General features: G+C 43.2%; 2 protein-coding genes across 6 annotated transcripts; both read right to left on the reverse strand.

The window, feature by feature from the left end:
* Positions 1–495: 495 nt before the first annotated feature.
* SMIM11A (small integral membrane protein 11A) lies at positions 496–11663 on the reverse strand. Of its 5 annotated transcripts, none has more exons than XM_037831973.1 (5): positions 11584–11663; positions 8613–8654; positions 7853–7951; positions 2742–2919; positions 496–672 (listed from the first exon to the last, which is right to left on the reverse strand). In XM_037831973.1, exons 3-4 carry the CDS (start codon positions 7862–7864, stop codon positions 2755–2757), a joined length of 177 nt encoding a protein of 58 aa, XP_037687901.1. In that variant the 5' UTR covers positions 7865–7951; positions 8613–8654; positions 11584–11663; the 3' UTR covers positions 496–672; positions 2742–2754. The 5 variants fall into 5 exon arrangements, with proteins under 5 accessions (XP_037687901.1, XP_037687909.1, XP_037687919.1 ...); XM_037831981.1 differs by having other exon boundaries at positions 7853–7956; positions 11584–11644; XM_037831991.1 differs by lacking the exon at positions 8613–8654 and having other exon boundaries at positions 7853–7956; positions 11584–11649.
* A 3210-nt stretch (positions 11664–14873) lies between these two features.
* KCNE2 (potassium voltage-gated channel subfamily E regulatory subunit 2) lies at positions 14874–21618 on the reverse strand. Its single transcript, XM_037803303.1, has 2 exons — positions 21486–21618; positions 14874–16061 (listed from the first exon to the last, which is right to left on the reverse strand). The coding sequence occupies exons 1-2, from the start codon at positions 21579–21581 to the stop codon at positions 15678–15680; spliced, it is 480 nt and encodes a 159-aa protein (XP_037659231.1). The 5' UTR covers positions 21582–21618; the 3' UTR covers positions 14874–15677.
* Positions 21619–27818: the final 6200 nt, after the last annotated feature.

Raw genomic sequence — 27818 nt, forward strand, 5'->3', positions numbered from 1 at the left:
TTAAGCCAACCCATTGCATGATATTTGCTTGAACAGCCCAGGAAACTAAAACAGTATCCATCATGACAGATGGTCCTCAATGGCTTTCTCCCTGTTGACCTCCCTCAAAGGTCAGAAGACAGCTCTCAACCAAGTGCACTGCAAGCTTCCGGACTCACCAACAGCCACCCTCCAGCCTAACGAGGAAAACACATGCACAAGGCTACGGTCATTGTTGATGAAGAGAAGTGTACCGGAGGGCACCCCAGGACACGGAGGTGTGGGGGAGGACCAGCAGGTGGAGACCTCCATCTGGGGTTTCACCCCACAGCAGATGCCACCTGTTCCGCAGCCTATCTCTGTGCACCTGTGATCTGGACCCACAGTTAGGAAATGCAGGACGTGTGGGAGGTGTGGGTTTGCAAAAACTCTCTCCTCTTGCAACAAAGTGTGTGTGTATGTGTGTGTGTGAAAGAGAGACATGACACAGCTTATTCCAAAGACCAGAGACACCCCTTTTACAAAGACATTTTACTTTTGGTAAACAAAATACTGCTTCTCAAGCATATAAAAAGTCACATTATTTTAAATTAAAGGTATAGGTTGGAAGTTTGTCCTCTGACAGACACATCATTCAATAATTAAGTCTTTCTTCTTATCTGGAGTCTCAAGCTGACATTTAAATTACAAAATCTAGGAAGGAAGAACAAAGAGATAAATAGGATATGTTTGATAAAATAACTAGTTCTCAACATTTGGCCTTATGTTCAGCCATTTAGACTTAACAACTAGAAACCACTGAAGTTTATCTATTAATGAATATGTATTGTTGGCATCACAATTTTCCTCCCATCTAAAGACCACTTTTGTTTAAACCAACGCTCCAGTCTTTGAAGCTGCCAGTGTGTGAAGGAAAGTGAAGTTCCGCTGTCAGCTCTAGATTCAGCTGGTGTAACCAACCATCCCTGAATTCACTGACAGATCTCTGCGGGTGTTTGTGGGAGGGAGGGAGTGCTCTTGACCTCACAGCTAATCTTGAATTCCTCTATTCAGTTTAAGACACAAGGTTATGGCTCTGTCTGGAATCTAAATCCAATCCACAATGTTTCAACTCAACTGTCTCCCGCACTCTTGAATTTCTAAATGCTCTGTCTTTGCCCACCCATTGCCAACTGCTAAGTCAGTCAAGAAGACATCTTTGAAGAGAGAGAAACAAGGCTGCCTAACAGCGACGCCTTTGGCCAGGTGAAAGCAGGATGAGTAAGAGGGGCACGAAGTGCTCTGCACACGCTCACTTCCCCTGCATTCCAAGGGCAGCGCACCTGGTGGACGTGTCAGCCCTGGCTTCAATTTCTGGTTCTGTTCTTCACATCATACAGTGTGAGCCATTTTCTCAATCTGCATGATGTACATACCTCAAAGAGTCATTGTGAGGATTAAACTGTGTATGTAACTGTGCATGGAAGACTTAGCAAGATGCCGAGCACAGACTAATCATTCAGTAAGCGCTGCTATTATTACTAATAAGTATGCCTTTAACCTGAATGTAAGTCTAAAAAGGGGAAATCGCATTTTCAGAAGCCTGGAATCTCAGAGCAGGAGGGCTCTGGAGGTCACCTCGCCAGGGGTTCCTCCACAGCGGCCTGTGTCTGAGAGCACTGTCAGAATCACCTCACAGTTTGAACAGAATGCCCAGACCCAACCACAGACACAGAGCTTCTCTCTGAGGCTGGAGCCTGGGAATCTGTATTTTGACAATACCCCTCCTCTCGAAGCCGCTGTGATCATCAGCCAGGCTCGGGAACCACCGATGTAGAATTCCCTGCCACCATATTTGAATCCTCTCATTTTTAGAGAAGCTCAGAATGCAAACTGATAAAAAGAAATTGTATGGGTACTCCAAAATTAAGGAAACTGCTAGCTGCCATATGATAGATCTATAAGAGGGGTGCACTAATAAATTCCCAATGCCTTAGTGCATCTAACTCAACAAACATTTTCTGGGCCCTTCCTGTGTGCACTGTGAGGGGCCCTGGGCTACAATGATGAGTCGGACCTCACACTTTGTGAGGACACCATCAGGAAGGGGCAGGGGAGCCAGCAAGCAAAGGCCGAGGGGTTAGAAAGTCCATTGTGGCTAAGGAATGGGCTATAAGAGCATGGCGTGGGCAGAAGAGGTAGGAGATATGACTGGACTTAAGGACAGGTTGGGAAGGGATTTGTATGCCATACCACAAAGTCACAGTTTATCTTAAAGTAAGACAGGGTTTCCTAATTTTGAGTACAGGCAAGGGCTTCAAATCCTGTGTGTCTCCACCCCTTTCTTCCTACCCCTGCCTGAAATGTCATGCACAATTCTATGTGCTTCTAGGCTGTGTGCTTCTCTAGGAAGAAGGTCCCCAACTTTCCTTAGACTCTCAGAGTCCTGTGACCAAATACCTGCTAAGAATCTGCTCCTGGTAATGGAGCACAAGGAGGGGACCACTCATCCATGCACGTGGGACACGCTCGGCAGACAGAGGGAGGAGGGTGGGCTGGAGATGGGTGACACGGGAGGCAGGAAGCCAGGTGGGAGGATCCTCAACAGGCCAGCTGCAAGGACCAGGATGTGCACACCTCACCCTTAAACGAGCTTCCGTGTCAGAGAACAGTGGGACACAGCCCCCCACACCCTAGCAATCAGCGATTCTTCGAACTGTCACATCTGAAGACTGGCCTGCTCTAACTCACTGTGTAGTTTGTATTTGCCAAGTCCCCAGTACCTTTGATTTCCCTTTAGTTATCTTTCTTCTCTGACTGCTTCTTCTTTTCAGCCTCCAGGCTTTGTAGTTTTGCTTCCAGTCTTTTCCTTTGGTATATTTTGACTCCAGCAAATGCCAGGCAGAGAATTAATGTCTTCGCTGCCAAGATATACAGCAACAGTGGCACGTGATCGAGAACCTTAAAGAAGAAATAAACCACTCTAAACGGCTTAGAATCACTATGGAACGCTGCTTTTATGTTCCGTCATTCAACCAATATTTCCTGAGCACTTATCACGTAAGACGAAGCAGGCGAGGTGCTGGCGCTACACCCCTGACCAAGGCAGACAGGGTCCCTGCCTCCAGGGAGCTGACAGTCCGGGACCATTAGCCCTGCCCTTCACTGCTCCCTTCCCACTGGCTTCCCAGACTGGGCCACAAGCCCACTACCGATGGTAATAACCGGTCGTTCACAATTTAACTGTCCAATCTGCCAACTGCCCAGGCCCTCTGCTTCTCAGGAGCAGCGTGGTCTGCTGAAAGGAGCCAGGAGGCTGCCTCTGTGACCTGAGTCAGTCACCTGACTGTTCTGCGCTTTGGCCTCTTGACCAGTGAAGTGAGGATGGGCCGGACCCTCCTCCTGGATTCTCTCCTGCCTTAGGACACTGTCAATTCCTCTCGGGTCCAGCTACTCATCAGCACGGGCCCTTGGAGGTCAAAGAAATATATAAATAAAGACAGTAAAACCCCCAAATATTCAAACTTAGCTACTTATCAACTGCTCCTGTAATGTCCTGTTGGAGATGCTTTAACCCACTGGCTAAAATGAAGGCTGGGTATTAACTATGAATTTCAATTACTCATTCTTTGCACTAGTATGTTTTATGAAATTTTATGTATCAAAACAGCATCTCAAAGCCAAATACCGTACTAGTTTCATAAACACGATTCATATGACCTGAATGATAATTACATGCCTTCTATGTGATTTAGAAATGCTAGTTATAAGCCTTTTGTGTGATTTAGAAATTCAATTTAGAAACAAAGTGAAAAGGTGTGCTTTTTTTAAGTGAGCATTATTTTAGAGGACTACATAGGATTTAACCCAGTGAAATCATTAGGTAAAATTGCCACACATCAATTATTATATGTAATACCAACAGAATGAGACTTTACCATGGGGAGGAAACTTGGACTTCCCTCTAATAGTATCTCAAAAGAAAGTAAAGCCCAGGCAGGTGGAGAGACCAACCCCAGGTCACACAGCCAATCCGTGATGAGGCCAGAGCGGGGAGAGAACATTCTTACCCACAGCCCAGTGGGTCCTCTTTTCTTTGATTCCTAGTTTTCAATAAAATGGAAGTGATGATATCACAATTTATGCACACTAAAGACTTGATAATTTTATCCAAATTCTTTATAACTCAGACCTAGGTATAAATTTCACTGTTAGAAGACAGTTACCATCCCAGGAACTTACCGTGGATTACGTGCCTTATACAGATGAATTATTCCCTTTAGTTCTTACAAAATCTCCATTAGGCAGGCGAGCTGCCCTGATTTTCTAATTGAGAAGATGTAAAGTTCAGAAAGATTAGTAATTGGTGAGGCAGGATTTGAGCCAGCGGAGTGCTTCAAAGCCCAAATACTTTTCATCAGTATACTATACTGTAATATGTATGCCACTCTCTCCCACCCCCATTAATTTCACAATTAAATTATGTTAATAAAAGATGGTTTGGACTACTGAATCTACCTAAGGTAACTGGAGTCACTACCTGTGAAGTTCTTCAATGGGGTTACTTACGGCTATTTACGGAAGGTTGCAATGTGATTTAAAAAAAAAAAAAAAAAGATGAAACTAGATGAAGGCAAGGCATGGGAAATCCATGTCTTTACATTGTTTTAATTTAGCTAAAACAGTAAGAATACTCTGAGTAACCAGGTAAGAGTTTGCAACTGTAAAACCAATTAAACAGCATAGGATAAAGAAAACAAATGCACTTCAGAAATATCACTCTGGCAACAGTGTAAAACATGTGTAAAACATGAAAAAAGTTCTGAAAGTGAAACTTTACCCCTGGCAACTAGAAGTTTAGCCTCTTATCAGGAATCTGGGCTTGTCCTCACCAGACTATGGCTCGTCTCCCTAAATGCCTTCTGATCCATCTGCTTTCTTAAAGGTTCACATTTTAGAGAGGTCCTAAAGCCTTGATCCCATGAATACAAACCAGCTAAGAAAGAAGGCTTGATGTTGTTATATTTTACCTCCTTGGAGGCAAAAGTGAACAGTTTGGAAACATCAACCTCTTTTTAGGTTGACTAGGATTTTCTGCACTAACTGAACACTGATTCGCATTGGACTAAATTAACTGACAATTTTCTAAACCTCCACGGACGAGCCTCTGGGGACTTACCATGATTGAGCCCACCTGGGATCTGAATACAAAACTTAGCTTTAAAAGTTACAAGATGCGTCACCTCAACCAGAAGTCAGAAAACCCACTGAAATGGAAACATATCAACAAATGGACACAATAAGTGGTTTCGGGATTTATTTTCTTTTTAAAGGTAGTGGACAGAAGGAGGCAAGGGCCAGGAATTGGCAAAAGAGGGAGGCAGGGCAGAAGCCGCAGAGGTCAGGAATACTAAAAGAGCTGCAGTGGAGTTTCAGGACCCCTTCCCTGCCCCTTTCCTGGGTACTGAGCTTCAGCCGTGTTAAATTTAGTCCTTTTATTTCATTCTAACAAACTCCTTACATCTCTCAAAACATGCAACCCATCATGGAGGGAAATGAGTAAGAAATGGCTGGGGTGGACCAGGTCTACAGTAATTTCATTTCCGACGAACCCCGATGCCCATGTAAGGAGAACAGCTCACTCTTAAAGAACGAGGCCACGCTCCCGCTGGTAAACAGGCAGTGCTGCGACTGTCCCTCACAGCCATGATCCCCCAGGGCCAGAAAGCAAAGGCTCCGCTGGAGCGCTCTGCAGTTACAGGACAAGGAGAAGCTGACCCATCTTGCTGCACAGAAGGAAGCCACAGTGTGGTCTCACTTCTGTCCCTGACACAGGAAAGGACTCTTATGTCACGAGCAGGATTGGCCTGGGTGGTCAAGTGAGGTGCTGTTGCACCACAATTAAAAAGCAAACATTTCTCTGCTGTAGATCAGGATGCATCTGCATCACCTGGGATGTTAGAAATGCAAATCCTCAGCCCCAGCCCAGACCTGCCCTATCAGAAACCCTGGCAGTGGGGTCCACAGTTTACATTTTAATGAGTCCTCCTGGTGATTCTGCTGCATGCTGAAGTTTGAGAACCACCGCGTTGGAGAATTAAAACTCAGTGCTTGAAACTTGTGGACATGGACTCTAGTATAATCAGCGACTGGTCTCATCCCTACTGCCTGTGGCCACTGCAGAGAGTGAAAGCCCCTCCCCTCACCCCCACGCTGCTCTCCGCTCCTTCCCTCTCTCCCCACCACCTTTCCACTGTGAGCTCTGGAGCCCAAACAGGTGGGACACAGACTCTCCCACATTCCAACCCCTTCACAGAAGATCACTCTACCTCCTTAACTTCCCAGGCTCTCCTGGGAAAAGAGTCCCCGCAGCCCTCCTGCAGGGACCCCTAGACCCCCACCAAGCTGGGGAGGGAAGGGGAAGTTCTGCATCCTCCTGGTGCCTTGTTCCTGCATCTGGACTTTTCCAGCTCTCCTTGCAATAGAAACCACTGGATGTTTTGAACAAAGTAATGCTTATGAGAAAGTACATATGAGATCCTAATCTGAAAGTACACACACCACACTTACATATATAGATAAATCATTGGGAGAAAATACATCAAAATTGTTAATACTAGCCATCTCTCAGTGTTGAGACTACGGAAGATTTATATTTGATTTCATACTCTTCTGTAATTTTCAAAGTGTCTACAATAAACACATACTTTAGCGGATGCTCTCTTAATTAATGTCCACCTCACTCACTCTGGGAATATAAAGTGATACTCTCCTTTCTCCTGGTAACATTCGTTGACTGTTGCCCATGCCCACTGGCAGCTGGCAGGCTACACTCTGGTTGCCCTGAGCTTCTGCTCCCACCAGCTTCATCTAATGCTTTACAGGGACAACTGCATTTATTTCCCAACCACTTTAAACTGTACTCGATGCTATAAGTAGTACATTTAAACACGACATATACGAACATGACAGTGAAAGAAAAAGTTGTGCTCCTGAAAACTAACTTCAATGTTTTAAAAAACTCAAGTTTGAGTAAAAAAAAATACTGTTGGCAAGACAACTATGCAAGATTGGAGGGGAGAGCATAAAGTTCTGGAAAGATCTGGTATGTAAACTGCTTCATAAGATCTTAGTGCACTTTATTTTTTTTTTTTTAATCTTCATTTTATTGAGATATATTCACATACCACGCAGTCATACAAAACAAATCGTACTTTCGATTGTTTACAGTACCATTACATAGTGGTACATTCATCACCCAAATCAATCCCTGACACCTTCATTAGCACACACACAAAAATAACAAGAATAATAATTAGAGTGAAAAAGAGCAATTGAAGTAAAAAACAACACTGGGTACCTTTGTCTGTTTGTTTCCTTCCCCTATTTTTCTACTCATCCATCCATAAACTAGACAAAGTGGAGTGTGGTCCTTATGGCTTTCCCAATCCCATTGTCACCCCTCATAAGCTACACTTTTATACAACTGTCTTCGAGATTCATGGGTTCTGGGTTGTAGTTTGATAGTTTCAGGTATCCACCACCAGCTACCCCAATTCTTTAGAACCTTAGTGCACTTTAAAAAAACCAAAACATGAAGTAGTAGATGATGCTCTAAAGACAGGGTCTTTGCAGGAAAAGTGAGGGAGAATTACAGTGGGTGACTCACATTCAAAGAAAAAGGCCTGGCCTTCCTCCAGAAGTTGGTGAATAAGTGTACATTTATGCGTTTCAATGTAAAGTAAAATATGAACTATTATTTAAGACTCCTGCTTTAATCTACTTTGTTTGTTTTGTTTCAAATTAGCTTACCTCTAGGTAGCTGTTATTCTGAAATTTTCAACCAGGGAAAAAGAAAAAAATCCGAGCCATAAGTGTTTAAAACTACTCTCACCTTCCAGTTCATGTTGGACCAATTGTGAATTCACTCCCGGTCAGTGCAGGTCCACTCTGAGGAGTACATGAGGAGGGGGGGCTGCAAGTTCAGGTCTTGCTGTTCTAGGGGAAAGAAAAGAAAGAGGTCAATTTGGATTGTCTAGAGCAGACCACCTCAGGAAGACTTTTCTTTGATGGAGAGAGAGGGCACATATGCACAAGAGAACAAGCTCTACAGAAAGGCTGGTGAAGGGTCATGACCAAGGCTACCTAACGTGGTAGAGAGCAGACAGGCTGGGTAAGGTCTGACGGGCTTGGCTCCTGTCGAGCAGAATGATCTTGGCAGCTGTACACCTGGGATGGGGGCACAGCCCTTGGGGGCTGGTGGCACTGCTACTCCCACTCTATACATCTGTGGCCTAAGAGACTGAGTCTAAAATCTGTCCCTCCCCCTGCCTCCTGCCCTCAACAACATGCTGTTTGTGTCCTTCTGTTTCTCATGTTCTCTGAATATTAATTAATTAAGCTAATCTTGGTTTTTTTAACTATCCAGAGGGATATTTTTTCCACAGGGAAAAATTGTCCTAAGAAAGCAATTCCTCTCTAGAATTCCCCCTAAACCGTGAGGAGACCTGGGTGAAGGTGAGGCAGGAAATGACAAGGCAAGGACACAGCCTGAGAATGAGATCTGTTAAGGCCTGGCCTGGCCCGTCACTATTTTTAGAATATAACACATACCCCAAGAGCCAGAAGACTTGAGCTCTGGATAAAGAACCTACCCACTCTGGTAAGTGATTTCCCTCTTGGAGACTCAGTCCCACCTGTAAATGAAGAAAGGGGATGTCAACCAGATAGTCTCTAGGGTCCTTACTTTTTCTGAAATTCGACGACTTACAGTGTAACAGCATTGTGCCAGGCCGTGCTAACACGCTTTAGATGCATTAACTCACTCAGTCCTCCCAACAGCCCTATGAAATAGAATTTATTGTCTCCACTTTCTGGAAGAGGAAATAGAAAGCTTAAGGAACATGTCACAGGTCACAGGTGGGACTGGGATTCCAATTCATTCAGTCTGGCTCCAGAGCGTTAACATCAAAGTGTTCTGTATTAAAAAATTTATGGACTGCTTTTCTTGAAATGTACTGGCAGTTAAAATTAAGATAGACAGCAGAAAAGTTCACAGACATTTAGAATGGGGATGAAGTTCAAGGAAGATGTTTTAAAAAAGCTTTCAATTACAAAAGCATCTCAATATAAAAAGCTCACCCCTCAACTGTTCAAGGTTATAATATCTTGAAAACAAGCTGGTAGTTGACACAAGACAGCCAAGTTTTCCCCATGACTTTCTCAAAGGTAGATAAGCTAATGAGAGGAGTTTAAATCATAAATCCACTTAAATATGACGACAATGATTGAAGGTGTTGATTACCTTCACGTATAAATGGCTCACTTATTTTTAAGTAGCAGAAGAGAGTGACCTGCCCTTAAGAAACATATTCCTAGCACATTATGACCTGTTATTAGAATTTTAACTTTGAGTAATCCCTAATAATCCTAAGGATCAGCCACATCATAAGTTAAAATAAAATGTTTAAGGTCACATAAACTTTATTTTTATGATTCCTACTTTCATTGAGTTGTGCACAAATATGGTAGGTGAGTTTGCCTGTCCCCCACAATTTTTCTGAGGCTAAAACTGCACTGACATAGAGGATATTGATTCCTAAAGTCAAGGACAACAGGTCGAAAAAGCTTACAGGAGGAAGTAAATTAAAGAGCACACCCAGCCGTCTGGCCCCCTGGCAAACAGGTACTATGTTTACTTGCAGTGTGACCTTGCACTAGTCACTTGGCCTCTCTAAGCCCCAGCTCCCTCCTCTGTAAATTCTCCTTCAGAGACTTATCTGCAAACACGAAGCACCCTGCTCAGCACAAGGAGAGCCCTAAACAAATGCCAACTATTATTGTTATGATTAACATCCCTCTCTCCACTAAGGGACATGCCAAGCTGAAGGACATTAACAAGGGGCCTCCTAGGCAAAATGCAGCCCTTTTAAGACAGCACCAAGTTGTGGAAAAGGCTCCTGGAGATCTGGAGTCTATTCTTGGTAGCATCAAATGGCTGGACATGTGACCCCAGACAAGTCATTAATCTCTCTCACAAGAAGGGTTCTCATTTTAAAAACTGAATCCAAAGATCCACTCTGTAATTTACACGATGATAGGATATCATCGTCCTATCTGATATCACAGAATTGACTATGAAAATATAGTGGTAGCTTCCTCAACTTCATCCCTAGAGTGGTAAGATTCAAGCTCTTTAGGAAGGAAACATATTTAAAGTCAAACTGCAATAGCAGCAGAGGGGTGGAGGGGAGGGCTGGAGAAGGGGAGAGCAAACCACCCCATAGCCTGGCCGATTCCTACCCACAGGCTCTGAATTACAACTTTTTCTCACCTCCCTTAATTTACAAGACATATAGGGGAGCCACTGGCCTAGCACCCTGCAGGCTTTCTGCAAATAAGAACAACTAAGAAAGCTAAAAATACCACTAGGCTTTTTGCTCTGATGTCCTATACAACTGATACACTACTAGAAACAAGAGGCATGTGGTATGTGACAGCTGAACTGCAAAACCCAACAAGATGGGCACCATCTTTGAGGGACATAGTCTTTAAAATCTCCACTGAAACTATCCAGTATCCACTTAAAACTCAAAAATAAGAAATGGCTTAGATCCAACTCCAATTATTTCCATTCCCTTTACTGCCAAAAATATCCTGATTTTTTTTTTCTTCCACAGTTTTCTCCTAGAAACAACAAAAACTATTCGGCACTTTGGTGAAGCCAATTAAAGCAATACAGACAATATCGTCCACAATCTAAGTCCTTTTGGCACAACTAACAAACTCAAGGGCTAGTCTACCTCTTGGTTTTTACTCATCCCTGCCACAAAGGAGGCAGACCCATTTCGGTGAACTTCCTGAAGGTGTTCTCATTCCCAGCCTCGACCTTTCACATCTTAGTCCTCATTCAGTCATCTGAAGTAGGGGAGAGTTCTGAACCCCGAGCATCGCCTGACCGACCTCCGACCTCCGGGCCTGTCACCCGGTGAGCAGGGGTTCCTAGGGCCAGAATAGCTCTGGCTGGAAGTGACGTGCCCTCCTCCTCCGCCCCGGGACTGAACCTTCGGGAACCCCTCTCCACCTCTGCTGCCTGACTCCACACTCAGCGATTCAGGCAGCAGAGGAGAAGCGGATCGCGGGGTGCCCAGGCCTCTATGTGCTGGAACCCCACGACCTGGTCGGGCAACCTGGGTGTCTGGGTTAACTATGCAATCCTGGGCAAGCCGCTGGAGCCTTCTAGGCCTCTGACCCGCCTAAACGCGGGGCCCTGAGCAGGGTCCTCACCCGCCCCGCTCACACTCCAGGATGGGGGCCACGAGCTGTCATCGCTTCCACTACCCTTCCACAGAACAGGCATCCAGAACATTCGACCGCCCTTCCAGGCCCCTTGGAGACCGACCCCCGTTCCCGGCGCCGGGTCCGCGGGGTTCGAGGCGCCTGGACGGCCTGGAGAGGCCCCGCCGCTCTGCCGTGGGGGTCGTGGAGCCCGTCACCCTAAAGCCGGCGCCGCGCGACCGGGGCCCGGAATGAAAACGCGAACTCTGCGCTGGTCGCCGGGCGGAACCCCGAAAAGCTCTCAGGCTCCGGGACAGGCACTCGCCCACCCCGAAGTCGCGCACTTACACTTCTTGGCAGTAGGGCCCGCAGCGCGTACACAAGACACTCCCGCCGGCGAAACTACATGTCCCGAAATGCATTGCTGCGCGCGGGCGCCGTGGGCTCCCGGCGGGCCGTCCTCGGGGTCGGGGGGAGGGTGCGTGCACCACTCTGCGCCGGCGCAGTGGGCTCCCTACGGCCTTCATGGACCCCGAGTGACGTCGGGGGTTGGGAGGCCCCGGGTCAAGGCTGAGCCGCTGCAGGGTGGGCTGGGCCGTGTCACGTCGGGATCTAAACGTTAAGTGGCGGGCCTCTTGAGCCTTCAGCAATCCTGGCTGCCTCCTCGCTGCTATCTGCGGCTGAGGGCACGTGGGTCCCCAAAAGAAGTTTTCAGATTTAGCCTTTCTCTTTGATAAAATGCAGGCGTTTTCCTTTGGGTAACGGCAGGGTGCCCCAGTACAAGGTTTCCAGAACAAACGCTTTGTAAATGCGTGCAGGGTTTGAGCCCACAGCCCCTACCCCATTTGAGGCCATCTTCAAAGATCTATATGCCCGGCTCACCCGTTTATGGATGAGGAGACTGAAGCACAGAGAGATTAAGTGGTTTGTGCGAGGAAACGTGAGGAGTAAGGCGGCAGTGGCAGACTGGCGATGTGAACCCCAGCGATCCGACTCCCAAGCCCATCATCGTGTCCTTGTGTCCATGGAGTACAAAATGTCAGCGGACTGCAGAGGAGACCAAACTAGGGGGTACTCTCAGCGAGGAAAACTAACAAAAATAGTTTTGTTCTAAGCACTTTGAAGCTGTCGTCTAATATATATCTCATAATAGCCCTATAAAGGGCATAATAGAATTATAACCATTTCACAGATGAAGAAATGGAGACACAAAGAGATTAATTTGCTCAGGGTTTTAAAGTCAGCAAGTGCCAGAACCGGAATTTGAATATAGGTGGTCTGGACCTGTATTCTATCAAGGAGGCCACGAAAGCAGATTTCTTTTCAAGTACTTTTTGAGCTAAGCTGTAAGAAGAACTAATTGACACTGGAGTGTTGTGGAACCTGTGGACCAAGCAGACGGAACTCTAAAAGCCAGTGGGGTGGAGAAGAAAACAGCCAGTTGTTTGAGCTAGCAGTTTGGGTTGCCAGCTGAAGGTGGAAAGCCCAGTTTGGTAGGAATTGATGCTAGAACTGCAAACTGGGGCAAATGATTTCGACAACTATATATCTGAGATGCTCGATAAAAATTCAGCATTTCTCCCAATTCCCGAAAGTGAAGTTGATTGCTAGCCATCAATGTCACCTCCTATACTTTAAGTGAGAATAATAAAATGTACTTAATTTGAAACCTAGGGGTTTTTTTGTTTGTTTTTGTTTTGTTTTGTTTTTCCTTGCTTTGTTTTCCTGGTAGAAACCTCAGATCCCTGTCTGGATCTAGGTCTGAGACTTAGGTTTGTCCCCCGTCACCCCCAAAGGAAAGGCTTGCTTTCTCCTCTGGGTGCACTGGGATGTCTGTATCTGCGTGCAGCAGCATTTCTGGGTTCCTGATCTGAGGAAGGAGGCCGCTCATGCCACATCTGCTTTTGGAATATGGATGGCTTTCCCTAACACTGTATTTAATGTACCCATTAGCCTAATTGTCAGTTTATTATTCGGAGAAAGATACCATGGATATCTCACTATATAAAGAGACAAGCCTTGTAATTGTCACAAGGAGTCTGCGGTAGATTGAATTATATGCCCCATTTTAGACATGTTCTGAATCCTAATCTGCACTCCTATGGATGTGAACCTGTTATAAATACCACCTCTTGAAGATGTTATTTATAGTTAAGGTGTGGCCCAATTGAATGAGAATGGGCCTGAATCTGGATTACTGGAGGCCTTATAAAGAGAAAGAAACCAGAAGCCAGAAGCTGGTGAAGGCCACACAGGAAGAAGCTGGAATTCAATGGAAACCGGAAGAGCTGACAGAAGGAAAGGACATTTCTGTGTGATGGGAGACAGAGCTACAAACCAAGGAACCCCAAGGATTACCAGCAGCCAACACCAGAACATTAAGACTCCAGGAGAAAGCAAGCCTTGCTGCTATGTCTTATCTCAATTTTGGACTTCTTTTAGCCTCAGAACTGTGAGCCAACAAATTCCTGTTATTTAAGCCAAAACCAGTTTGTGGTATTTATGATAGCAGCTCTGGCAGACAGTCAGAGCCCTAAAAGCATGCTTTAAAGAAAAGCTCCTGGTTTGAAGTTTGTCTTAGTACCCAGAAGCTTGCGGACCTGCACACAGATGGGGAGATGAAAAGAGGGGGCAGAAAAAGATAAACATGGGGGCATGAAGTTACCCGATTCTACGTGATGCTACAGCCCCATATGTCTTTTGTCTTTCACCACTGATATCCTCCCTTCAGCTGCTCCGGGAGACAAGACCTTATTTGGATCTGCCTTCTTGTCCCTGTCCTGGCTCTGCCCACTTGGTGTTGAGTTCTGTTATAACCTTGTCACCTTACATCATTGTGAGTTTACTCACAATGGCTATTCCCTCTCTATCATGTGAGTTCCTCTCCCACAGGGAGTCTGGTTCATTTCAGTATTCCTTGGGCTTGGTTGAATTTGCAAATGAAATCACCTCATCCACACATGAAGTGGTTTGACAAGAGAGGACGATGGCCAGTGTGCCTTCCAGCCCAGACATTCTAAGATATCTTGAACCCGAGTGCAAACATACTAAGCAGTTCCTCTCTAGCTTTTCAACAGACTTCTGCAATTAAGACACCTTCTATGCTATTAATCTTTTCAAACATAAATGAAAATAAGTAATTGCAAATAGAAGGAAATAAAATTGAGTGAAAAAAATAAGTTGTTTATAAAGCAGTTTTGTAACTTTTGATAGTCTTCGGACAATAACAAGAAATTTTGGAGGTTAGTTTTCTGATAAAGTTTAAATGTTATTTTAAAGATACGTCTCTGTTGTGCTGAATAGTTCTTAAATATTCCACTTGTCTGGTGTGGATTCTGCATTCTTCAAGTGTCTTGAGAAATGCTCTGAATTCAGGCATCCAAGTAAGTTACATGCCAGGAGAACAATAAATGTAGAGTAACCCCATGGTTCTGTTTATTTCTCACTTCAGACTCTGAATTCATGAATTAATAAATGCTTCTATGTTGATTCAATGAGCAAATGATTGATTTTTTAACTTTGGCTCCTGTATAAATCAGCCGGGTTATTATAAATTGACCCAGTCACGTACATATTAATGTGTCATAAGAAAGAAAATTTAATGATTGGTAAATTTCTGGAGTACAGACACTCTGAAAGACATCCTTTCCTTCAGATTTGGCTATATTTTCACTATTCATATTGATTAAAATGACATTTAAATTACACAGAAAATAAAAGAAGTCTTCAGCCTAAAATATTGTCCCATGAACAAACACAAATCACCGAGATTGAAAAGTCATCTGTTTTAGTTGATTTGCCACATGAGCTCCATGAAAATTCTCAACCAAGTGTCTTGGTTTGCCAGGCTGCGATGGCAAATACTACACAATGGATTCGTTTCAACAATAGGAATTTATTGGCACACAGTTTCGAGGCTAGAAGAAGTCCCAATGAAGATATCATCTCGCCTTGCTTTCTCTCCGAGTCTATGGCATTCCGGAGTTGGCTGCCTGCAATCCTTGGAGTTCCTTGCCTGGCATCTCCACCTTCCATCTCATGGTGCCATCTTCTTCTCTGCCTCCCATCACATGGCCGTGTCCTCTCTTTTGTCTGCTCTTCCCGTTTTCTGCCAACTTCACTCATGTTTCTCTGACTTCTGGCTCCCAAGTTCTTCTCTTTAGGAGGCCTCAGTAATGGGGATTAAGACCCACTTTCATACAGTCAGACCACACCTTAACTAAAAATAACACCTTCAAAAGTTCCTACTTGCAGTGGCTTCACACCCACAAGAATGCAGATTCAGATTAAGGACATGTCTGTGTTAGGGTACATAATTCGGTCTACCACAGAGAGCAAGAAATCTGTTTTCTTCTAAGTAATGACAATTTAGATTTGCTTCATTACCCTTGCATCTCTTCCTATCTGGATGCCAGAAGTTGGCTTTGTGTCTTTCTTGCTTATTAAGAAGATATTTTGAACTCTACTGCACCAACATTCTCATGAACGGTGGCCTTTGATTCTTCTAGATTCAGAATCTGGCTTTTATACTTTACATGCCAGTCCTCCACAATGTACTGGTGATAGGGGTCATTGGAGTGTTCCTGTCTCTTGGATTTCACTGTGCTCACCAGGATGGCAACAATGATGAAGGAGAACATTCCAATCATCACCATGAGGTACAAGATGACATAGTAGAAGTTCTCAGCGTCAACTTTGGCTTGCAGGGCTTCCTGCGCCGCCGTTGTGTTCCTGCGCCAGTTGTCCATATAAGTGATAAAAATCCTTTTGAAGGCATCTTCCAATGTCTGCGTCAGGTTGGATAAAGTTGGCATGCTCCCCACCTGCTGTAATTTAAATGATAAAATAGACGATCCAAGTTAAGAAACGAGATCCTGTCTGCATCTGTCTTAAGGGGGAGATGAATCTTTTGTTATTCTTTAAACTGATTTTTGTGTAATAATTTGAGTGACCTTTTTCCCAGTTCCTAGAGGTAAAGTCCAAACTCTTGCAGTTACCTAAGTGATAGAAGCATCTTTGTACACTGATAGACATAGGGTGGAGGCTGGTCAAGCCAGAAAGGCAAACCATGTGATTAGAGTGTTGGGCTTTGAGCCAGGTCTTATCAATCTGTTTGAATTCAAACGTGGACCTTGATTCAATCAATCATATCTACATAATGAAACCCCAATTAAAAAATTCTGAGCGCCGAGGCTCAGAGGAGCTTCCCTGACTGATAACACTCATTGATGAGCCAGGAGGGTGACACAACCCGACTCCATAGGGAGAGGACACTAAAGCCTCGAGTCTGAGACCCTCCCAGACTTCTCTCCTTGTATCTTTTCTTTTGGCTCTTTCTTATATGAATCCTTCTTGCTATAAGAAAACTGTAATCTTAGGTATGGTGCTTTCCTGATTTCTGTGAGTCATTCTAGCAGATTATTGAACCGAAGACTGGAATTAAATAGATCAAAATGTTAATTGTGGGTGGTATACTTCAAAATATGTTTTTTCCCTTTATATTTGTCTCATGTTCCAAATTTTCATCAATCTTTCATTACTTTTGTTTTTAAATAGATCAGTAACCTCGCAATAAGCATAATGCCTTGTTCATAACAGGCATGCAACAGCCATTAGTTGAATGAAGCAATGACTCACCTCTGCTTTTTAGAGAATTTTTTAGAGAATCTTGGGGCTGTAAGACATACATAGGAAAGAAGTTTGCAAGGGATGTTGACAGACTCTGGTTTGTTCCATCTCCAAGTTTAGGCAGTGGTTTATCCTAGTGCCCTAAACTGATGAGTATGTATGTCCATACTGGAAAGAAGTTAGGTAAGTGATGCTGAGAAACAAGCAGACAAATCGTAGTTTTCAAATCCTCTCCTCTCCGTCTCCGCTGCCACTCCCCAGGCCACCAATGTCTCTCACCTGGCAGATACCGTGCAATGCAATTCCCTCCCCTCCAACCATCTCCCCAGGGTCACATCTGCCCCTCTCTGCCCTGCACAGCAGTCAATGTCCTTCCCAATTGTCCTTTGCTCACCATGATCAGGTCACATGGGCCTTTCTCCAAGTGAACAAACCCTCTCCTACCTCGGGGCTTTTGCACATTTTATTCCCTTGACCTGGAGTATTTTTGCCCTTCTCTTCCCCCTGCTATCTCCTCAACCTTTAGGTGCCAGTTTAACTGTCACTTCCTTTTGGAAGCCTTTGCTGACCCCTTCTCTAAACTAGTTTCCCCACCCTCGCCATTGCTCTCCAATAGCCTCATTCTTTTTCTTCAAAGCACTCTTCACAATATGTTTATATATGTGTGTGTATGTATATATATATATATCTTCTGTGTGTGTATGTGAGTGTATGTGAGTGTGTGAGAGTGTGGTGTGTGTGCGCGATCATCAGCAGTCTCAGCAACCCCTTAGACTGTAATCTCTTTGAGGGCAGGGCTCTATGTGTAGCTAATGTCTAGCACAGGGCCTGTCCCATGGCCGGCATTCAGTAGGTGTTTGATGATTGAATGAATGAATGTGCCAGGCATGTGCAAGGCACTGGAAATGCAGACATAATGGATACAGGAAGTCTGTCTACCAGAGGCTCAGTTTAGTGGGAGAGATGCAAATAAGTGACAATACAATGCACAAAGACTTGTATCCAGTATAAGCAAAGCGATAGATAAGGGAACCCAGAGAAAGGAGTTGGGTTCACAGATATGGCAAATAAGTGGAAACAAAACCGAAAGACAATATAGCCAGTGAGTGAACCTATGCTTGGCAAGAACTTGCAGGTCCACAATCTCAGTAAAAGCCCAATGACCAAGCCGTGGGTTTGTCTATCTACCATTCTGCAAGCAGCGCCCCCTTCTCTTTCATGTGTCTTTCCTTTCTCCTAAGGAAAGAGAGAAATTTCACATTTCCCCACTTGGGAAAGGGCCACATATAAACAGGTACAGGTCTTCTCCCCTCAGGATGCATTTTCCCAACATTTGCCTCACTGACAATTACTGATGTTTTAAGTTCAATGATTCAAAGAGCTCTAAGATCTTCCTCTCCGTCTCCCATCGATTCAAAGCCTAGTGGCTCGGAAAGAAATTTCACAAATAGATAAGTTTTCCCCAAAGCACATCCCAAGCACATTTTGCAAGCAATGTAACAAGCTGTGCTGTTTTCCTCCTTAAAATAATAAGGGTTTGTTGTGAAAGAGTCTAGGTGAGCAGGCCTTATTCTACTCTAAACGTCACCACTGGTTCTTTAACCCTGAGAAGGAGGCGCTCTTGTTTCATCACCCCCCACACTGTCACGGCTCGTCTTACAAATGTGATGGAGCAAGATGAATTCAGGTGAGTATTTCCAGCTGCTGATTCTGCCAACCCTGAGCCACCTCTTCATCCCATAAAGAACCGTTAAATTTTGTCACCTCTCATAATCTGCTGTGCCCTCTGGAGAGAATTCCGTTTCCTTTTGCGAAGCCAAATTGGAAAATGGGTAGAACATAGGTTCAACAACAAAAGAACCAGAAAAACTCGATTTACAAAATAAGGGACTGGCGGTGGCAAGGCATGGAGGGAAGTTTGGGTGTGTGAGAGGGTCGTGAGCAACTGGGAAGTAGGAGAAAATCGAGAAGCAGAAGACTACTTCTTCCTGGTAGAGAAAACTTCTCCTTTAATGCTCTTTCCAAGGCGTTGTCAAGATTGGAATCATTTAGTGATTTTGGTTATGGGACGGTGCTGCTTTGGAGCAGCTCCACGTGTGCACTGGAGGTCCCCCTTTCTATCTGCGTTCCCAAGCTGCAGAGCGGTTTGCGCTCCTTTACCCCTCTTTCCCTCCCAAACATCTCCTTCGCTGCCTTTGCTGCAGAGCTTAGAATTCCCACATCAGTTCTTCCTTTGATGAACCAAGTAAAGGTTCCCAATACTATACGGGAAGGGAGTGGGGTGGGATAGGCCACGCTGATGGTCAGCCCCTTTCTGTGAATTGTTTTCATCAAAGTAACTGGTTAGCTTTCCAGCCCATGGGAAGAGTCCAGGCCAGCGCCGGGCTTGTCAGAAGTATCCACTTGCTGGTCACCTCCCCGTCAGGCTCTGAGAGAATGGGGTGCAGGAGAGGGGTGTTTTCATGTTTAGCAGGACACTCCTGAGGGGTGTGTTAAGGGGAGACTTAAGATTCCAGAGCTGGAGTGGGCACGGGTCCTGTGGTGCCCGCAAGGAAGCAAGAACGGGATAAAGGAGCTGAGGGTTTCCAGACTCCCAGTGTATTCTCTTGTAGTTTGAGAAAGTCCGGTTGGTTGTCACTTCATCCATAAGGCTTTCCCTGGCCTCGCCTGGTCTGTGCTCCCTCTGCAAACTACTTTTTTTTTTTCTCTAATTACCCATTTATTGCACTTATCATGGGATACTTAAAACCACTCCATGAGACTGGAATTATTACCTCCATTTTACAAATGAGGAAACTGATGTTTTGAGACCTTAAGAATTTGAATCATAATTACTCGAGGGTTTGAGCTGCTGGAGGGCAGGGATTGTCTTACCACCTTTGAATCCCAGAGCCCTGCACAGCAATTGGCACGTTGCAAATCTTTATTAAATGTTTGGTGAATGAATGAGTGAATGAATGAATGTCCCTCTCCTGTGCACTGCGGAATTCAATTGGAAACCACCAGAATAGTGACTGTTAATATACTGGAGTCTGGAAATGGGGAGGGGGGAGGGGAGGGTGTTGGAGGAAGGTCCCCACAGATTCCTTGAGAAGTGTATATATATATGCACATACGAAGCTCTATATTCAGTTGCAGGGGATTCCTGGGCTCCCTAACATCCGTTTAAGAATTGCTCCAACAACCTATTTTTGAGATGAGGAACTCTAATGCTAAATTCCGTGGACATCGTTTGGGTTTGTTTCCAGGTATGGGCATGGCACCACTCCTGGGCTCTTTAGAGCTGAGCTGCCAGCACTGACAATTGTTTGTTCAGTTTTTCTAACGTGGACAAAACCCTACTGTTAATCAGATCAGGAGGTACTGTTTTTGATAAGATTTAATCGTAGAGCTAAAAAGGGACTATGGAGATGAAATACTTAAGTCCTGACCCAGGGCCAGGCTAAAAAAAGTTGAGGCCAAAGTGATTCACTTTTGAGCACTCTGATGCATGAGACATGGCTGAACAGTCAGTTGCCTAATCCATAACACAGAAAAAAAGAAGGAAATCAACAAATCACAATATGTGAAAGCAATTCCATTGATGAACATTATGCAAAAACATTCAAATCACAGATAAATCAATACTGATTTTTGATTCCTGGAATAAGTGTTTAACTGATAGACACTGACCCTACTTGCTTTACGTGCTCATCCTATCTCTAAATCAAATCCCCTAATAGGGGTTGACTTAAGTAGCAAAGGGCAGCTATTATTTTATATTCTGTTGAACCACATGAAATTGCCATATTGTAGCTTAAAGTTGGCAAAGATTGGCAATTTCATATGGTACAACCTAATCCACAGGGACGTGCATTTTCAGCCATTTTTAATCAATGGTTCTTGCTGAGTCACAGAACAGGAGGGGCACCCGGAGATCATCATTTAGGCTGGCTGGCTTGCTCATTTGGGTGGTGGACTAATTACAGCCCAGAATCACCTGTCCAAGTGCACAGAGCTAGCACGTTGGTCCCTAGAACCCCCGTCACCCAGGCTGGTGCCCAGCACCCACTCTGCCCCAGCCGAGGTGACACTTCCCAGTAACTCCCTGTTTCCACCACCTGTGGCTGAAAGAAATGAGACCAAGACCATGGTTTGAGCTCACACCACCAAGGAGCTGTGTCCCACTTCCAGGCCACAGAGTGACCTCCTAATTCCAGCAGCTCCTGTCACAAATGTGTGTAATTCATGACAAGGTCAGGCTGGACACTCAAGGACAGGAACACCCATTTGACCCCATTGTCTAAAGTTCTCTTTTCTTGAAAGATGGTGGCTCATCACCCTCACCTGGGCCAAAGAACAGCTGCAAATTCTTCCATTTTTATAGCAAGAACAGCAAAAGATATGATTCCCTACATTTAGCATGAATTCCCTATAAACGACTTTCAAAAATTCCATCCAAAGTTAATTGCTGAAGAAATGAGTAAAGAAACACTACCAAAAAAAAAAAAAAAAAAAAAAAAAAAAATGGCCAGACAATATACCAGGAAAAGCATTCCTTTTATAATTTTCTGGAAAGTGGAACTAAATAACTTTGTTACTTACTTCTTAAGAGAAGTAAAGAATTTGTGTTGGTGATTTACCTGTGCAGTGCCTGAGTAGTAGGGATTCCCTGCTGCAAAGATAGGCTCTTCTGAACCCTTCGTGCTGGCATTCATGAGCTCTCCAAGCTTGCACATAAATCTCAGCCTACTGGGGACCTTCCGCCTGGAGCCAACGAAGCCCTGGCTAACTGCAGCCTGCAGTCCTAGGCTTTTACAAACCCAAATGTTTACTCTAATCTGACGTGGAAAGTTAAATACTGACTGGCAGTTGGGAATTAACCTTGGTGCCTGTTGGGCCGGGCCTGCTCAGAGTTTGGCGCTGGGCAGAGGTGGCACGCGTTCCCTTGTTAGGCTCCCAGATGCCAGCTCCAGCCAGGACAGTGCCCAGGCACAGTGAGGGTCTCTCCCCGGAAAAGTCTTCACCGTGGGGCGGCCTCAGTGGACGGCCCCATTCGCCACCAGAACTCTTCGTGTCCAGAAATGGACACAGCCATCTCCGGCTGGTTGGTGTTGGCCAAGGAGAAGCTAGTGTGATTCCAAGCAAGAGCCCCTGTTCTGATGAGCTCCACAGAAGCTAAATATTGTTTAAATTCCCTCTTGGGAACAATTCAAAGTGACTGAAGAGTAACGTTGTCTTGTAAAATAGAAACTGGTCACAAAGGTACTGTTTGGAGGAGACGGAAGCAGGTCCCACTAAATACGTAAAGATCTACAAAATGCTAAGCAAACTCTACTTACCCAAAGATCCTTTTCTACCATGCTTGGGGTTTTTGGAATTGGGTGGGGTAGGGATTAGTAAAGCTAGCATGTAAGGAGCACTTACCACATTCCAGGTTCTTCTCCAAGTTTGGTTGTTACATTAACCTCAGATAATCATTGCCACAACCCAATGAAGAAGGAACTGTGAACTTCATAGTTGAGGAAATCCAGGCACAGAGGGGGCAAGAGGTCAGGATGACACAGAGGTGAAGCCAGGCTTTGAATCCCATCAGAATGGCGGCAGACAAGCTTCAGGCACCCCAAATCACTCTAGAGTAATAGGACCGGCTGTGACTGTAACTCACACTATAGCTATGTAAAAGGAAGTTTCACTTTGTTTTGCAATTTGATTTTCTCATTAAATAGTGCTCTGAACAATGTGGTTTGAAGTACACTGGGCAGCAAGGGGTAGAGGGCTAGGATTTAAGACGGCCTGCAAATTATGGTAAAGTTACCACATTAGGTGAGTTCTAAAGCAATGCAAAGCTCTCTATAACTCGGCACCAGTTTCTTATTACACCATTTGTCCCACAGATTGGCTTAATTTAACAAGACAAGGAATAGTGTGATAGTCCAATTAGGCTGAAAATGCCTCCCTAGATAGTAAGATAGTAATTGTAGAAACCCAAGCAAGCACATTTAAATGACTCCTGGGAAATTCCACTGGGGCATCACCCCACCTGCTGGTGGGAACACAGAACAGAGGCTGATCTAACTCGCTGCTAAACAGCCTGGCTTTTTAACTTCAGGTTTTGAGTTCTCCTTAGTGCCAAGGCAAAGAGCTTCAAAACAGTGTGAATGTCTATACTTTGGAAATTAAAGGCAGAACTAGGTGGCAGTGGATCACGGATTCTAAGAGCATGGCTTTGGAGGCTAACAAATGAGGGTTTGATGTGAACTTGAGCAAGTTATTTAGCTTCCCTGATCCTTGGATTCTTAATCTGAAAGATGGAGATGTAAGCATACCTACTTCATTGGGTTGTCATAAAAATTAAATGAAATAATGATATAAAGCACTTGGTACAAAACCTTGTACACTATGCATATCCAACTTTCACCGTTATATTTAAAAGAAACAAGCAAGAGAGCATCGCAGTGGAAAGCAGAACTTGACAAGACCTAACCGAAGAAAAGACTGTTCTAGCACTGATTAAAGAGTCACTTAATGATTTACTTTTAGATTGCTCTTACCCATACTCCCACTACACAATTTACACAACTTGGGTGAGCCGGGGTCCTGAAGAAATGGATGCAGAAGCAGAGTGTAAGTAGGACCCAAGTATCATTAAAAGCTGCAGAAGAGGGAAAGGGGGAAAGAGTTCAATGCTTTCCCGTGAGAGGCTTTAGCCTCCTTCTTTCTGTATAGAGGTCCACAGGGTGTCCACCGTCCAAGAATTCGCTTCACCCTTCTCCTTGGCTGGAATCCCTCTCCTTCTCTTTCTTGAGGAGAAGAGGACATAAACATTTTACTCTGCTACAGAGGCTCTCAGTAGATGCACTTTTCATCCCCAACAGGAAAGTAAAATGATACCTGCCCAGAAAACAAAGTACTTAAAAGCAAATGTTCTCTTTGCAAACTGAATTGCAACCCACGTCTTTGTTACAGAGTTCCTCTGCCTACGTATGACATATGTTTTTAAAACCCAGGGAATTGAGTCTGTTTTTGAATTTAAAATTGCATATGATTCAGTCTGACACCCAGCACTAACAAAACCCGAAACTCTTTCAAAAGAGCAGAGCTGAAAGAGACTTTGTTGAGAATTGATCAACAATTTAATCTACCAGTGCAGTTTTTAGGGCACCACTGTGATTACAAAACAAATAAGCTAGCAAAACTCCTTAAAAAGAATATAAATGCCAATGACAAGTAATGGGGACTGTGGAAAGTTTGGTAATCTTCTTTGGAGATCTTCAAGTCGGTTTTTGTCTCTCTGCCCAAAGCCAACCCAAGTAGGAGGTATCCTGTGTACTCTTGATCTGTTACCATTCTGTTTATGGTAGGTGAAGATGTTCATCCCCTCCACATCTTCCCCTCTCCACATCATCCCAGTATATTTATATCACAATTTAGGGTTAAATCTACCTTTAGAGTTTACACATTATGGTGATGGTACAAATATTGTTCTTTGATGAGCTAAGCAGTGAACTGTAATTACATCTTCTCTTCTATACAATTTTTTGTTTTTATTGGAGTTGATAATTATTCATTTTTTCATTTTTACTTAGCTATCTTTGAACTTCTACACCCCTCAATGGCTATGGAAATGTCTTTCAATGCAATTTTCTACATGGTCAAAATTGTTAGACAATCTACCAGTTCCATTTTTTTCCCTGGAGACACCCCATCTTGGACAGTTGCTCCTTGGACCTACCATCCAGCTGTCAACATGAGATTTCCTTTCACCATCACCCTAAGAATTTTCTTCACCCTTCTCCTTGACTAGAATCTTCTCTTCCTTTTCATTGAGAAAGGGACCTAAACATCTTTACTCTACCATTTTGAAATCAGAAGTTGGCCCACTTCTTATTAAATCCCTCCAAACTGGCTGGTACGCAAAGCCAAAATGCAGTTCAGTGGAAGCAGTTTTGTAAGACAATCCTGAAGACTGGCTTAATCCAGAGATGGAGAATATTCCAAAACAGCATTCCCCATTATGTTTGGTGGGAGGCTAAAAAGCAATACTGGAAATGAGGGTTCTGGCATCAGATCAATTTGGGTGACCTTGGCTTAACAAAGTTAAGAGATTTCTTTACTGGAGGAATTCTTAGAGTCTCGAATATAATTCAAGCATTGTAAACCTCCAAGAATAATATATTCTATGCAGCATGTCCCAAATGCACGTGATGATAGAACCTCTTTTTTCTTCCACAAAGTATTTTTCAGGACCAGTATATCCAGAACACAAATTTGAACCAGTGGTTCTTAATCATTTTGAAGTTGTTAATTATTCTAAGAACTTGATGCACACTAATAAGTGCTCTCCAGACAAATGTGCATAACACATATCCCTAAAATCTTGCATTCAATGTCACTTTATTGCATTATAGATGTATTTTTTCACATATGCAGAATTTAAAAAATGATTTCTGTTTTTCATGCAAAATGTAATATTCCTAAGGTCAGTTAGTTTAAGAAAATGAGTTAAAATGGAATCAAATTATACAAATAATATAAAAAAGTAAATTTATCTGCCCAAAAATCTAATTTCAAAGGGAAGGCTGCTGTCATTTTACTTAAATAAGTTATTCCAATGTAGATAGTTTTTGACCTTGCATGGTGCATACCATCATGTTAACAGTGAATGAGTAATCATGAAAGGAACAAAAATAAAATCTCTTTGTTAAAATCTGCTTTTGTAAGTTGCAAAGCAACAAAATAAATTCCCTTATCTAGATAAAACAAAGTATAGTCTGCTTTATTAAACCAACAAAAACCAGTGAGGGAAAATACTTCAAGAAAAAAATTTTAAACAGAAATATTTTTAAAGGTGGTAGAAATATATCCAAATATGTCCACAATAACAATATCATTAAACAGAATAAGCACACACTAAAAGACTGGAATCCATCAAGTGGAGTAACAAAATAAAATCTAGCTGTATGCTGCCTAAAAGATACACAAATAAAATAAAAGCAAATCAAAAAATTGAAAATAAAGTTCCAAAACATATACCAAGTAAAGGCTAAACCACAGAAATCTGAAGTGGTGATATTAGCATTAGAAAGAGTAAAATTTCAGGTGATTAATAGGATACAAACCATCACTACAATTTTTTTTGGGGGGGGGGGAGAAGTTTTTTACACTTCTGTTTTATTTTTTTTTTAATTTTATTTTGAAATAATTTCAAACTTACAGTAACAGTTGCAAAAACAATACAAACCCCATACACAGAACTCCAGCATACCCTAACCCCCCTCCCCTGATACCCCGATCCACCAACTTTAGCATTCTGTCACACCGTTTCTTTCTCTCCCTCCCTCCCTCCCTATCATCCATCATCTATTGCTCTGTCTTCTGAACATATGAGAGCTAGCTGCACACATCCTTGAACAAACAATATAATTCACATATACATTTCCCATGAACAAGAACATTCTTTTATGCAATCCCATTAAGCGCAGCTAAGAAGTTCAAGAAATTCAACATCGATACAAAGCTTACATTCTATATTTCCTTTTTTTTCTTTCTTATGTCCCACTGTGTCCCTTTGAGCCTCCTCTCCTCCATCCTCAGATCCCATCCAGGATCATCCTTGGCATTTAATTGTCATTATCTATTTAGACTGTCTTTTTTTTTTTTTTTTTTTCAATTGTGGAAACACATATACAGCCTAAATCTTTCCATTCCAACCCCTCCCTAGCATTCCATTAGTAGGATTAACCACATTTAGAATGTTGCAATGCTATCACCTTCCCACCATCCATTACTAGAAATTTCCCTTCACCACGAACAGAAACCCTACACTCATTTCTTAACTCCCCATTGCCCCTTCCCCCACTTCTCGTAGCCCATACTCTACTTTTCATCTCTATGGCCATATTCTCTGATATTTTCTTTGTGTTTACCATGGGGATTAAATTTAACCTCTTAAATCTATAACAATCTTATTTTTCTTTGATACCAGCTTAACTTCAATAGAACACATAAACTATGTTCCTATACTCCTCCATTCCCCCACCTTTATGTAGTTCTTGTCAAAATTACATATTTTGCATTGAGTCCAAAACCACTGATTTATCATTACTGTTTATGTATTTTAGATCCTATAGGAAGTAAATAGTGGAGTTACAAATCAAAAATACATTAGTATTGGTATTTATATTTACCATGTGATCTTTACCGGAAATCTTTACTTATTCATGTGGTTTCAATCAATTGTTTAGTGTCCCTTCCTTTCTGCCTGCTCAATTCCCTTTAGCATTTCTTATAGGACTGATCTACTGGTAATGAAGTCTCTCAGCTTTTGATTATCCGGGAATGTTTTCATCTCCCCCTCATTTTTACCCTTCAGTTGTTCGTGAATTTTCTAAGTCTCTGATGGTTATTGACTTCTATTTGTATTCCATTGTGGTCAGAGAATGTGTTTTGAATAAATTCAATTTTTTTTTAAATTTATTGAGGCTTGTTCTATGTCCCAGCATATGGTCTATTCTGGAGAAAGATCCATGATTACTAGAGAAGAATGTGTGTCCTGGTGATTTGGGATGTAATGTTCTATATATGTCTGTTAAATTTCTCTATCTCTATCTCTCTCCTTTCTTTGTTTCTCTGTCGGTAGGGCTCCCTTTAGTATCTGAAGTAGGGCAGGTCTTTTATTAGCAAAATCTCTTAGCATTTATTTGTCTGTGAAAATTTAAGCTCTACCTCAAATTTGAAGGAGAGTTTTGCTGGATAAATATTCTTGGTTGGAAATTTTTCTCCCTCAGAATTTTAAATATGTCATGCCACTGCCTTCTTGCCTCCATGGTGGCCGCTGAGTAGTCACTACTTAGTCTTATGTTGTTTCCTTTGTATGTGGTGAATTGCTTTTCTCTTGCTGCTTTCAGAACTTGCTCCTTCTTTTCAGTATTCGACAGTCTGATCAGAATATGTCTTGGAGTGGGTTTATTTGG

The sequence above is a fragment of the Choloepus didactylus genome, chromosome 1, assembly GCF_015220235.1.
Source record: "Choloepus didactylus isolate mChoDid1 chromosome 1, mChoDid1.pri, whole genome shotgun sequence".
NCBI classification, from domain to species: Eukaryota; Metazoa; Chordata; class Mammalia; order Pilosa; family Megalonychidae; genus Choloepus; species Choloepus didactylus.